General features: G+C 61.1%; 1 protein-coding gene across 1 annotated transcript; it reads left to right on the top strand.

Moving 5' to 3' along the window:
• Nucleotides 1-5,169: 5,169 nt before the first annotated feature.
• Nucleotides 5,170-12,108, top strand: LOC128945112 (carbonic anhydrase 15-like). The gene is made up of 8 exons (XM_054288737.1): nucleotides 5,170-5,469; nucleotides 7,064-7,099; nucleotides 9,022-9,192; nucleotides 9,397-9,557; nucleotides 10,210-10,302; nucleotides 10,584-10,650; nucleotides 10,841-11,007; nucleotides 11,658-12,108. The coding sequence occupies exons 1-8, from the start codon at nucleotides 5,403-5,405 to the stop codon at nucleotides 11,868-11,870; spliced, it is 975 nt and encodes a 324-aa protein (XP_054144712.1). The 5' UTR covers nucleotides 5,170-5,402; the 3' UTR covers nucleotides 11,871-12,108.
• The last annotated feature ends 930 nt before the right edge of the window (nucleotides 12,109-13,038 follow it).

Here is a 13,038-nt window from a genome sequence, read left to right as displayed (position 1 = left end):
ACCTTGGCAAGGTGACTGGTGGGCAGTTTGTCCGAGGGCTGATGACAGAGAGTTGGTGCTTGCCCAGGAAAAACCTCTCTGGTTTGATTGCCATTCAGTGATGAGATCTTTGGAGTTACTTTCTGCATTGATTTTTCCCCACTGCCATTCACATCTCTGGATGTTCTTAACATCTGGCGCATCCTGAATGTCCCTGCAGCCCCAGCAGGGAGACAGCATTGCCACATGGTTTCCAGCAGCCTGGGGGAGCCCAGGGTGAGTTTTTCTCGGGCTGCCCTTGACTGCAGTTGTTGTCAAGTCCCAGCACTTGGTTCTGTGCCGGGCTGGTCTTGTCCCACTGTGGCCTCAAACAAAGCTGCTCCTCAGCTTCCCCATTCTGTGGTGCCATATTGAGGCCTCTGCTGTTCCAGAGCAGCCCCAGACACTCTGGTTTGTCAGTGATGCCCATCCACAGTCCCACAGCAGCCTCTGGCCCTGTACTGGGAGAGTTCAGAGCTGAAATGTTGCAGGGTGGTGGGTTCTGTTGTGCAGGATCAGCCCCATCATTCAGGTGTGCGAGGAGCTTGTCTGTGTAGGGTTCAGTCCTGTTTGCTTTGAGCCTCAGACTGTTCCTTCAGCCATGCATGGCAGGACACTGATCTAGATGAAATATGAAGTAGGTGGACATTTTTTTCTGAAGGCTGAATCTCACAGTTGGTGGGTGCTCTGCCTCCACAGGTGCCATGGGGTGATGGCCTGTTTCAGTACTTTGGAAGAAAATGTTTTTTGTGACCAGTAATTATTACCATTCTTTTCCCATCTCATGTTAAATGAATTTGAACCTGGTACTTAAAGATGTTTTTATCTTTCAGATGTGACTTCTCAGTGGCAAAACACTGATGTTTTAATGTTGCCTCGTACAATCCATAATGTGCATCTCTTTTTTTCAGTTGCTGGAACGTCTTTTTTATCCCTAGCTAAGGAACATGTAATATGCAGAAATTTCTTTTAAGTTTCCCTTGCAAGTTGGGAGCTGGACCATAAAATTAGAGCAGTTGAGTGTAGAGGAGGTGAATCAAAGTTCATGTTTGCTTCTCATGTTCCCCAGTCCCAAGTGAAGTAGGTGTTTCCTTGGAATAGATGCTTTCAGTGATGAAGATGTGCTTCTCCCCAATAACAGTCAGCATTGCCTGCCTGCTACGGTACCACATAGCTTTAATTTTCTAGGATGTGCCCCTCGAGTGTTGCGTGGGTCAGGGTTGCTGCCAGCAGAGGTGGCTGGGCTGCACCATCCCTGTGTGTTGGGCTGAGGGTGCCTGGGAGGCTCTGAGAGAATGAGACACTGCTTTGTACTTTCCTCTGGAAAATCATTTTAGCCAGCGCTGCACTTGCAGGCTTCTCCTGTGTAGTTGGTTTGTGACTGGACTTAACTGTGGCAGTGTATAAAAGATTTTGATATTCTGTGAAATACCATGTAGAATTTAAATTTGATACTATAATAATTGAGTCCCTGTGACACTGGTTTTTGTTTTTAACTTCTTTGGGGTTGGCACTAATCTTTTTTTTTTTTCAAGATGCTGTGAGAAACATTTCATCCAAATGCCAAATAAATTGTGTTCTGTAAGAGAAATGCTGTGTTCCAATGTCTCCTGATTCCTGCGTCGATGTGGTTGCCCAGCGTTGTGCAGGTGGGTTTTGTTAAATCACTCTTCTGAGCTGTGATCTTGCAAAAAGATCAATAAATGCATTTAACTTTGAGCAGGTAGTCTGCCAGAGTTCCTGTGTGTACAGGTTCCAGTGGGATTCACCTGTATTAGTGTAATTTTAGGAAGGTCTTGAGTGTATACCCAAGAAAATGAAGTGCAGTGTATTCGTGCTGCTCTCCCCAACCCCACGGGAAGCTGCTGAGTGCAGGGGCGGGGGGTTCTGCAGAATGGAGAGGCTGGTGCAGACTCCAGCTCGCTGTTTTTGTTCGAGCCGCCGGGCTCTCAGTGTTTGCTGTGGGGCCAGGCAGGGTCCCGCTCCTGTCCCGGTGCCTGCAGAGGGCAGCTGCCACCGCAGCCGCTCCATGGCCCTGAGCAACACGGCTCCAGAGAGCTCCATGGCCCTGAGCAGCTCCAGAGAGCTCCATGGCCCTGAGCAGCTCCAGAGAGCTCCATGAACAGCGCAGCTCCAGAGAGCTCCATGGCCCTGAGCAGCTCCAGAGAGCTCCATGTTGGCTCCAGCCGTGCGGTGCTGACTCAGCTGGGCCCGATGGGTGCAGCCCTTGCCCCGCTGCTGCTCTGGAGCACCCGCGTCTCTCTGCAGCAGCTGCAGCATGAGGGACTCCTCTTGGAGGGCTCAGTCTGGCCTGGAGCCCCATGGGCTCTCCTGCTGCTGGGAGATTCCATGCAGATACAACCTGCCTTTGCCTCCCGCCCCTTGCCTGGGGACAGGACAGCCCCTGTGGGGATTGTCCGAAGCGCAGCCAGGGCTCTCGGGCTCCCACCCTGACCCGGGACACGCGTGTCCAGAGGCAGCTGTGTGTGCTGACCCTGGCTGCTGTGGCAGGGCATTGCTGGGCAGCCTCCTGCTGTAAGCTCTTAGCAGCTTAAAATGCGTTTTTCTGAGGGAGTGCAGAGCAGCTGTGCTGGGCACGGCGTGTCCGGGGCGCTCAGCCCCTGGGAGCGCGCCAGGGCCGTGTCAGAGCCGCCGGGGCCGGTGCTGGCCCTGACCCGGGGGTGCCAGGCCCGGGGGGGAGGTGTCGCTGACCCCGGCGGCGGCGGGAGCGTGGCATGAATGAAGGGGCTGTGCAGCGGCGTGTGGCCAGAGCGCATCTGCGGCCACAGTGCCTCCTTTGTGTGCCCCGAGGGCCGGGCCCTGCTGCGCTCCCTGCCCCGCTCCCGGCTTTCTTCCTGGGCTAGCACCAGCTTATTAAGGGGATCAAAGATCAGAGTATTTACTGCCTGTGAACTTTGCCTCTCTTCGTGCACCCTTCCCTGTGTGATGTGAACCACGCTCTGGAGGCTCAAGTCTTGGTCTTGTCACTGTCCCTGTCTGCCCAGATCCCCGGCCAGGCTCCCGGGTGGCAGTGAAGGATTCACCTCCAGGAGCTGCTGGCACCTCTGCTGTGTGCTGGCAAAGGGCTTGCTGATGGTGCACGTGTTGGGGGCTCCCACCAGGGTGGCATCGTGCCCATGATCAATCGATGGTTGCAGCTTAAGTAACTATTTTTATCTTTCAGTGGTATTTTTCTCCTTATAATGGCTCTTGCCCTTGGTGCTGTGTGTGTCTGCAGGGACCTCACCACCTCCTGGCTCGGTGGCAGCAGGCTGATGGACATGGACATGGCGTTGCCCTATGAGGATAGCACAAAACTGCAGGATCAGCTGTGAGCTCACCACCACCACATCAGCAAGGCCCTCAGTTTCAAGGCTTGATCTGGTTCCTGTAGAAACTGGAGGTAGCTCCTGCCTGGCACGAGTGCCAGCAGCCAGCCATGCACTCTAGGGAGCAGTGCAGTGGGGATGGGTGGCAGCAGGGTACGGCTGTGGTGCTGCCTCTGCCTTTCCCCGTGCCTTGTAGATCCCGCTGCTTCCTCACTCTGCTCCCGCTTCTTGTGGGGGCTATGCAGAAGTCCACACCCTGCTCTTGCTCCTCTTGCTAAAAATCACCACTAGAGAAACCTGAAAACCTAAAAAATTGTCCATGGGGCAATGAGTCTTATCTTCTGACCCCAGGAGTCTTGGGCTTCTCCTCCACTCCTGGCAATACGGGCTGTCCTGCTGTGGGCGTGTAGGAAGAGGGATCGCTTGGTGGGCTCATGTTTCCAAGAGAGGTGCTGATTTCATGAGTGCCGGAGCAGCTCCTCGCTTTCCCGGCAACAATCGGCAGCAGCCCGGGAGCTGGTGCGACCCTCTGCCGCACCTGCCCGCCCCTTGCGGCTCTCCGGAAGGATGACCGCAGCCCTCTGCACACTACCTCATCCCTGGAGCAGGGGCCAAGTGTCAGCCACGGCACAGATCCAGCCCAGCCCAGGGGACACCTGTGCCGCCACCCTCCTCTGTGCCCTGCACCGGGACCCAAACGTGGATCAGGCTGGTGCTGCATGGGGGGAAGAAGGTGCCCCAAAGAATCCCTGCTGAGGATGAGCCCGTTGTAGCATTGGCAGCCGAGCAGCTCTGCTGAGCCAGAGCCCATCCCTGGCCAAGCCGGCAGCAGGGGCTGCTTCCCGCTGGCCAGGAGCTGCTGCCGGGTTTGTTCATCCTGGCAGGGACTCGCCGGTGCTCCCGGCCAGGGCCAGCGAGGGGAGCTGCGGGCTGGGCCCCTTGGCCTCCTTTCCTCTGCTGCGTGAGCATGGCACGGATATTTAAGGAGAATGTGATAACACCATGCTCCTGCGTTCTCACCCCCTTCCTACCTCCCTGCCTACCTGCTGAGATCCTGGCTCCTGTGGGACCTGCCTGGACAGGTGCAATGGGATGGCATATGCTCACTCTGTGCTGAGGAGCTGAACAGCTGCCTCCACCAGCACGGGATGCCTGCACTGTGCTGCGGTGCTGCTCGGATGGGTGTGCAAGGCTTGTGCTCCAGCACTGCCCCACGGCTGTGGGAGTGTGAGCCACTGCAGCCTTGGGCCTGCTGGAGAGGAAAGGGCTGAACCTGCCCCAGCACTGTGCAGCTCCTTGGTGACTGCAGGGACTGAGGGTCACCTATAGCGTGGCTGTCCCGGCTGCCTGGGCCCCAAGGATGGGGCTTCCAGGAGGTGCTCGCTGGGCTTTGTCCAGAGAGGGGCCTGTGCTTGCAGGCAGGAGTTGGGTTTGGTCTGTGGGTCCCCGTGGCACCGCCTGCCCCTCATCAGGTGGGAACCACCACGCTCAGACACGGGAGATGCAGGACCCGCTGCTGGCCGGGGAGTTCCCAAAGCCGGGGGCAGGGTATGTCCCACAGCCTGTGTCTGCGAGGAATGGGGAGGGGACGGGCCAAAGCTGCTGTCCCCAGCCCGATCTGCCTCCTGGCAGGCCCCTGCAGTCCATCTGCAGTCCCCCACACTGTGCGGGGGCGGGCTGGGGCACGGCGGGGATGCTGCCGCCCTCCAGCTTTGGGGATGGGGAGCGGGGCGGGGAGGGCCGCACCCGTGGGCTCCGCCAGCCCCCGCTCCCCGCCTGTCCCTGTCCCTGTCGCTGTCCCTGTCACGGGGAGCCGGCGGGCGCGGGGGGCTGGCCGGGGGCCGGGCTCTCCCCGCTCCCTCCTAGCAGCCGAGGAGTTAAAAACTCAGCCCGGGTGATGAATATGTAAGAGCAGAGCCCAGGCTGGAGCCGAGCATCTCCCGGACTGCGGGCGCTGCCAGCGCTGCCGCCCGCCCCAGCCCGGTACCGGGCGCGCTGCGGAGGGACGGGACGGGACGGGGAGGTGCGGGGGTCCCCCCGCTGCCCCGCGCCGCCATGGGCCCCACCGGGCTCGGCATAACTTTCCTGACACTGCCCCTCGTCGTGCGAGCGGCCGCGGGAGGTGAGCTGCGCCCGGGGCGGGGGTCCCGCGGGCGGGGAGGACGGGGGCGCGGGGCTGGGGGGCGCGGGGGGCGCGGGCTTGGGGGGCGCCGCTTTTTCCATTCCCTTCCCACGTGTCGAGGGGTGATGCGGGCTGAGGGGTCGGCAATAGGGGCTGGGGGACCCAGTGTGTCCCAGGACCCTCTCCAGCCCTCCCACCGGCCCCTCCCGCTGCCGGACGGCCCTGAGTGCTGCCGGCTCGGGGGAGCTCGAGGTGGTGGGGCCAGGGCCCCCTTGGGACAGTGGGGTCTTGGGCTTCAGCCCATCCGCCCCACAGACCTGCACCACCGGGAAGCACCAATGAGGACGAAACCTCGGAGCGAACGGGCGCCGCCGTCCCGGGCCGGGCGCTGGGTGCTCACCTGCATTCGGGCCAGACTGGGGCGCCCAGCGCTACCTTGGCTCCTGCCGGAGGATGCTCGAGGGCTGCTGCGTGCAGGTCTGAGGATTTCCCAGGAGATTTTCTGCCCCTGGACCCCAAGATCCCTGCTCTGGGAACCGTCATCCTGCCTGCTCTGTCCCACTCGCAGTTCTCCTCGGGGGCTGGTGTCTCCTGTATCACTCCAGTGAGACTGTGGTGGCAGCGTCGCAGGCTGGGGCCTTGAGCAGCACAGGTGGAGGCCGGCAGGGCTGGCAGGGCTGCCTTTGTCCTGCTGCTCCGAGCGGCTGTGGCTGGCACAAGAGCGTGGCTCGGCTCGCCGGCAGCCGGCCCGCTGGCATCGCCCTCGGCCATCAGCAGGGACCCTTCCCGTGGGCTGGACCCGGGCTGCGCCGGCTCCTCTGTGCCTCCTGCCAGGAGCAGAGCGGGGAGATGATGGGGTGCCCTGCATCCCCTCTGCAGAGCTGATGGCCCTGGGCGGGTGTGCAGCCAGCAGAGCAGGAGCGGGGCTTGCTCGGCATCCCCTCGGTGTCCCCGCACCTGCTGCGCCAGCCCTTGCCATGGAGCCCGCGGTACCCAGCGCCACCCGAGCGCTGGTGGGAGCTCGGCAGCTCTGGCTGGGGTGGCCCTGAGTGACGGGGCCGGCCACCATCCCCACAGCGTGGGCTCGGGCCTGCCCACCGCCCCTGCTGCCGCTGCCAGCCCCCCGGGAGCCGCGGGACACCGGGCACGGCGGGAGGGACACTGGGCACAGGGGAAGGGGACACCGGGCACAGGGGAAGGGGACACCGGGCACAGGGGAAAGGGACACCGAGCACGGCTGTGTCTGCTCCCCTCGGCTCCCGCTCGCCCCTGCTGTGGGGTGAGCCTTGGCTGCCCAGGATGGAGAAGGGGGGATGGCTCCTCGAGAGCTGGGGAAGGAGCACAGTGAGCAGGAGGTTTGGCTGCCTTGGAGCAGCGATACTGAGGGAGGTTTCCCTGTGAAGCGTGTGGGGGAGGCAGGGAGGGTGTGAAAACACAAGCGCCAAAAATAACCGTGATGAACACAAGTGTTGGCGGGACCCCGGGCTGCACTGGGGGATGTCCTCATTGTCGGGGGGTTGGGCATGGCCATAGGTGGGTTTGAGAAAGGGTGCCTGTCTCCATCACCTGCCCTGAGCTCTCCTTTCTCCCGCAGGGCAGTGGTGTTATGACTCACAGGACCCCCGATGTGGTGAGTGGTGCCAAGTGTGGCTGTGTTGGGGCTGGGCAGGGCTCAGACCCTCGTGTCCCCCCACGGTGCCCAGCTGAGAGCGCCCTGGGCAGCATCAGCAAGGCCCAATGGGGAGTGAGACATGGAAAAGGGTAAATCCCCCCATGGGAATGGTTAGAGGAGCTTCACTTGCGGGGGTGTTGCTGTAGGGACTTGAAAAACACCTGAGCCCCTTGGAACAACTCAGCCCCAGCTCTCACCTCAGGCAGGTCCAGGTGCTCCTGGGACAGCACCAGCTTTCCCCCTTCCACCTGAAACAAATTAAGTCCAGGCTTTAAAGGACTCTATTAGAATCCCCGTGCAGTGTAGGCAGCATTGGGGCCTGAGGGTCCAGGGGCCCGACTGAGGAGGGACAGCTCCCTTTGAGCAGCCCTGCCCGGATGGGGAGGGAAGCATGGCTGGGGGCACTTTGTCTCAAAACACATAAATACAAATTACAAATAGCTTGTAAAAGGTTAATTAAAGATCATAAAGCATTTAATCAGCTGTTACGGCCCAGCTGTTTTATAGCTCTTGGGTTTCCATGCCCTGTGGCTGCTGAGCCTGGATTGCTGGGCTCGGTCTCACCCGGTTCAACGCTGCTGGGCAGGTTTTGGCAGGGCAGAGGGGCCGGTGGGAAGCGGCTGGAGCCACGTGGAGCTGGCTGTGTGCCTGCAGCAGAGCCATGGGGAATGTCCCCCCTCACTGAAGGCACCTGGGAACCTGTGGGGCCGCCCAGTTACACCGTGCCAGGAACCCACTGGGATGGTGGCACGGCCAGGCTGCAGCTCCCAGGGCTGCCAGGCAAAAAGTTGCCTGGAGTAATGAGTGGAGAACATAAAGGGTAAGGGCTGAGCCCAGGGGGCAGGAGGTGGGATACAGCCCACCAGTGTCTGTGGTTTTGTCTGCCCAAGAGGAAGTGAATGTCAGAGCTGAGCTATGGGGCACTGCTGGGGGAACAGTTCCCCAAACCCTGGCTGTAGGCAAAGCCATGATGAGTGTGTGAGGAGAGCCAGCAGTGCCTGCTGGGATGTGCTGAGCTCCCCTGGGAATGGAGATGCCCTGGCAGGACAGGAGGCACTGAGGGAGCTCCTGCTCCCCAGCTGGGACTGAGTACAGATACTGGCAGTGCCCAGGGCTGACACCTCAGTCCTGGGCTGCACCAGGAGGAGGAGTGGGTGCCATGGCAGCCACATGGAGCAGTGAACAGCAGGGTGGATGGCTGGCTGCATCCTACAGCTGTGGGCTGCCACAAGGGTTACAAGAAGAGGTGATGCTGGGGCAATGGGGGCCAGCCACATATAGGGGTTGGTTGTGTGGTCTGGCCGTGGTGGCAGCCATGGGGAGGGACCCTGCTCACAGCCCCCAGGCAGCACTGTGGGTTTGCAGTGGGTGCAGTCAGCCGCCAGCACTGCTGTGTCCTCACCCAGCTCCTGCCAAGGTTAACCCCCCACCCCAGGAGCTGCTGATGGGCATCGTGGTGGGCATCTGGAACATGTGTAGGATTTGCCCCAGGACGAGTTGTGTGGCCAGGTTGCATTGCCACCTGTCACAGCTGGACAGAACCAGTGTGAGTAGGTTGAACTTGTCACAACAGGCAGAAGGGGCAGGGAGAAAAGCCTGCCCTTCACCAGCGTCAATGTGGACGCTGCTGCCAGGCTAAATATAGCCCCCAGCCCCTCGAGGAAATCCTGCTGAATTATGGATGAGGCTGCAATAAGCCCCTGCTCATCAATAGGAAGGAAACTTAGCCGGGCAGGAGAGCAGTTCCCATGGGATGACAAGGCCAGGCTGGCAGGGACAGCAGAGCTAGTTGAGGACAGAGCCACCCGTGGGCTTGTGTCCCCTTCTGGGGCAGTGGTGGTTTGGTGGCTGCCCGTGGTGCCCCTGCTCCTCCTCTGCAGGGCCCAGCCACTGGAAGGAGCTGAAAGCCACGTGTGGTGGCGACAGGCAGTCCCCTGTGAACATCGACAGGCGCCGGCTGCAGCGGGATGGTGGCCTCGGGGACGTCCTCTTCGAAGGCTACGACCAGGCTCCCCCTGGCAAGTGGAGGCTGACCAACAACGGGCACACAGGTGCGTGCTGAGGCTGGGCACCTTCCCCTGCCCCAGTTCCCCAGGCACCATCCTGACGGGGGCCTGGCTCTGGCACCGCTCCTGCGTGCTGCAGGATGCCACGCAGGTGAATGTTAGTGCTGGGACGAAGCTGGGGGGAAGGAGCAGTGCCAGGGCTGTTCCCCACCCCGAGCCTCCCCTGAGCCTGTCCTGCTGCCCTTGCAGTGATGCTGAGCCTGGCGGGCGAGTCGGCCTCGGAGCACATCGCCGTCAGCGGGGGCGGCCTCCCCGGGCGGTTCCGCGCGCTCCAGCTCCACTTCCACTGGGGCAGCCCGGCTGGGAACGGCTCCGAGCACACCCTCGATGGGCGCCAGCTCCCCATGGAGGTACGTGAGAAAAACCCCCACCACGTTCTGGGCTGCCCAAGCCCTTGGGGAGGTGGGAAGGGGAGTTGCTGGGACACTCCAAGGCTGTTGTGCAGCAGGTGAAGGGGCTCTGTGACTCTGCACTGGTGGCATCAACAGTGCTCCTGCACAGGCACCTGGCTGGTGAAAGCAGCTGAAGTGAGACTCAAGGTGTTTCTTTACCATGCATGGGCCAAGCTGCTTCGTCCAAGGCACTCAGTGGGGTTTGGGGGGCTCTGTGCCCTGCTGGGGTCACACACTGAGCTAGTGAATGCAAGTGAGAGCAAGCAGGAGCCTGCTGTGCTAAGCACATTGGGATCCTTCTGGATGAAAGAGGCTCTGCGCCTCTAAAATATTCATTATCTGCCAGAGGAAAGCAGAATTTATGTTCTGTCTCTGGCGAGCACCCCGGGACTGCTGGCCCCCTTTTGCACACCCTTCAAAGGATTCTTGCTTCACTGGGGTGCTTTGATCCTCCAAGCACCCACCCCACAGAAGTGCCAATAGGACCAGAAGGGAGAGGCTGGCTCAGAGTCTGGCCAAGCTGGCTGGAAGGATCCATAGCAGAATGTCTGCTGCCAGGGTGTTGGCTGGGGGCAGCTGTGCACACCAGACTCCTCTGTGCTCTCCTCAGATGCACATTGTCCACATGAATGCCAAGTACCAGACACTGGCAGAGGCCAAGGGGCATCCCAATGGGCTGGCTGTCCTCGGCTTCTTCTTCCAGGTGGGTCTGCAGGGGCCCCCTAGAAACTGGGTGCTGGTGATGCAGCTGGGTGACATTGTATGGGTGTCCTGGAGGAGTGGGAAGGGGCAGGAAGGCTGGGTCAAGGCCAGGAGAGGCTGGAGAGCCCACTGACTGCAAGGGAACCTGGCTGGGAACCTTCCCCACTGCTCTGCAGCAGGGGAGGCTGGCTCTGCCTGTGGTTGCTTGGCAGGACAGGATGACCCAGCTCTGCCCTGCTCGGGCTCTGCCTGACTTCAACCACTTATTCTCCCCGGACACAGGTCTCTGAAACCACTAACACCAACTACAACACCATCGTGGCAGGGCTGAGGAATGTCTCCCACGCTGGTGAGTCACCTCCTCATCAGGGCAGGGCAGCAAAGGGGAGACCCTGCAATGGGAGGACAGGGATGCACCCCAGTGGGCTGGGTGGGGGACCCTGCCATTCTCTGAGCTCAGCTGGGTTCATCTGCTGAGGGGAAATTGATGGGGGCGGCCCTGGCAGGGACAGGCTGAGTGTCCCTGCGTTGCCCCACAGGGGACTCTGTGGATTTGGCCTCCACGTTCCGCCTGAGCACGCTGCTGCCGCCTGCCGCCCGCCTCTCGGGCTACTACCGCTACCAGGGCTCGCTGACCACCCCCGACTGCAGCGAGGCCGTGCTCTGGACCGTGTTCGAGGAGCCGGTGGAGATCGGCCGGGAGCAGGTACTGCCAAGCACGGCCCCACGTGCCAGCGGCCACAGGCTGGGTGCCCAGGGTGACCTCTCTCCTTGTCCCTCCTGACCCTAGAGCAAGAGCACGGGGAAAGTCATCTCTATAATAATGCTCCTGGCAACTTGGCAATTAATTAATTTTATGAAGGTTAAGTAATGGAGATGTGGCCACCTGCCAGTGGGGAGAAATGCCATCCATACTGCACTCCTGCCCAGCCTTGGCATTCAGAAAGAGAAATGGGAGTGAATCCATTGAAGCTCAGTAGAGGCTCCAAGGAGATGGATGGATGCATGGAAGGAAGGAAGGAAGGAGTTTTCCTCTGCTGCTCAAGCATTTTAGTAGATGTATTTTCTTGAGAGAGTCATGGGCCAGCCACTCTCTAAGTGCCCACTGTCGGCACCAAAACACAATTAGCTCCTTGAAAACTCAAGACCTGATCCTTGTAAGGACCTGCCTCTGTGCTCACCTATGGGCCTGGCTGCAGCAGAGCACTGGGGGGTGGTGGGAGGACACGAACCGGTGTGGGGCCATGCCCTGGGTCCTGTGCCATTGGCAGTGGGGCAGTCAGAGGTGGGCTGACAGTGGGCAGGGCCTGGGGTGCCTGGCAATGCAGCTGCCCACCCTCCCTCTCTCCTGCACAGCTGAAGGCGTTCGTCAGCACCCTGCACTTCCCACTCGAGGGATCCACGCTCCTGAAAATGATCAACAACTTCCGCCCGCCGCAGCCGCTCCGCAGCCGCAGGATCTTTGCCTCCCGGGGGGCCACAGCCAGGGGGGGCTCCTTGCACGGGGACCAGCTCCTGTCACCCCTGCTGCCCCTGGCCCTGCTCAGCCTCTTCTCAGCAGCCCCCTAGGGTCTGGCCCCGCTGCAGTGGAGATGGAGGCGATGCGTCTTGTTCGTGGGAAATGGGAAACGAGGGAAAAAAAAAGCACCTTGAAACCCTGGCTGGGTGAAGATTTTGTGAAGCTGAATCTCTGCAGAGGTGAATCTCAGCAAGCCTGGAGCTGCCCTGGGCTGCCCCTGTAGATGGGTGGGGGGAGCTGCTGGGAGGGGGATGCTCTATTGACTGGAATAAAACCAAGGTCCCGTCAGTGGGTTGCTGCCTCTTTTTTTCCTGGCTCTGTCTCTTTGCCAGCTGGGGCAGGGGCTTGGCATGGCACTGTGGGGTCAGTGGGGAGGAGCTGGGGGAGCTGTCTGGGTGGCATCCAGGGATATCCCCTGGGTGGTGGTGCAGGCAGGCAGGAAAAGCCAAATCCTGGCCCTGGCTCGGGAAGCAGGCCCTGCATGCAGTCCCTGTGCTGCATTTGCTGACCTGTCACCCTCCCTAGGGCTGGGGCTGCCTGTTGGAGGGATGGGGGTGTCACCGGGAGCACAGCACCTGCGGTGCCCTTGTGCAGGACACAGGGATCTTTCCACGGAGCTCATTTTGTGCTGGCAGGAATAACTGCATGAGCGGGGTGGTTCATAATTAATGTGCTGGAGCTCCAGGCATGTTCCCATCCTCCCCTGAATTATGGGCGAAGAGCACAGGCCGTTATCCAGGAGAAGAGGGGGCAGGCTGAGGTTTTTCATAATTTCTGGATGGAACCACTGCCAGGGCCGGGCTCCGGCTCCCAGCCCCAGCGGTGGCTGCCCCACCCGTGGGTCCCGAGCATCCCCCTGAGCATCCCCCGTGCCAGGCTCCTGGGGCAGGCCTTCCCTGCAAGAGCCTCTCCGTGGGCAGAGGGGCCCCGTCCCAGATTCCCGATGCCCACGCCGGGGGGATGCGGCTCTGTGATCCCCCGGAGCTGAGGGCTGGAGCCGCGGGACACGGGGACACGCCGGACACGTGGGGGCGCCGCGGGCACGCGCACGGAGAGGGGCCCGCACGGCTTGGCGGCCGCCAGGGGGCGCCCTCTGCACGGCCCCGACAGCGCCACCCGTGCCCCGTGTGCTTCTGTCCCCATCCCTGTCACCGCCACCTGTGCCCCCTGTGCTTCTGTCCCCATCCCCGACAGTGCCACCCGAGCCCCGTGTGCTTC

The sequence above is a fragment of the Melozone crissalis genome, unplaced genomic scaffold, assembly GCF_028551555.1.
Source record: "Melozone crissalis strain CALT ecotype California unplaced genomic scaffold, PUWL_Pcris_2 ptg000063l_1, whole genome shotgun sequence".
NCBI lineage: Eukaryota > Metazoa > Chordata > Aves > Passeriformes > Passerellidae > Melozone > Melozone crissalis.
The sequence above is the reverse complement of the archived record's forward strand: the minus strand, read 5'-3'. Positions and strand labels throughout refer to the sequence as shown.

Bases quoted from the DNA above. Each gene is read 5' to 3' on its own strand.
- LOC128945112 (XM_054288737.1), top strand. From the start codon at position 5,403: ATGGGCCCCACCGGGCTCGGCATAACTTTCCTGACACTGCCCCTCGTC. The intron at 5,470-7,063 runs GTGAGCTGCGCC...TTTCTCCCGCAG, and splicing joins CGTGCGAGCGGCCGCGGGAG to GGCAGTGGTGTTATGACTCA. The intron at 10,303-10,583 runs GTGGGTCTGCAG...CCCCGGACACAG, and splicing joins TCCTCGGCTTCTTCTTCCAG to GTCTCTGAAACCACTAACAC.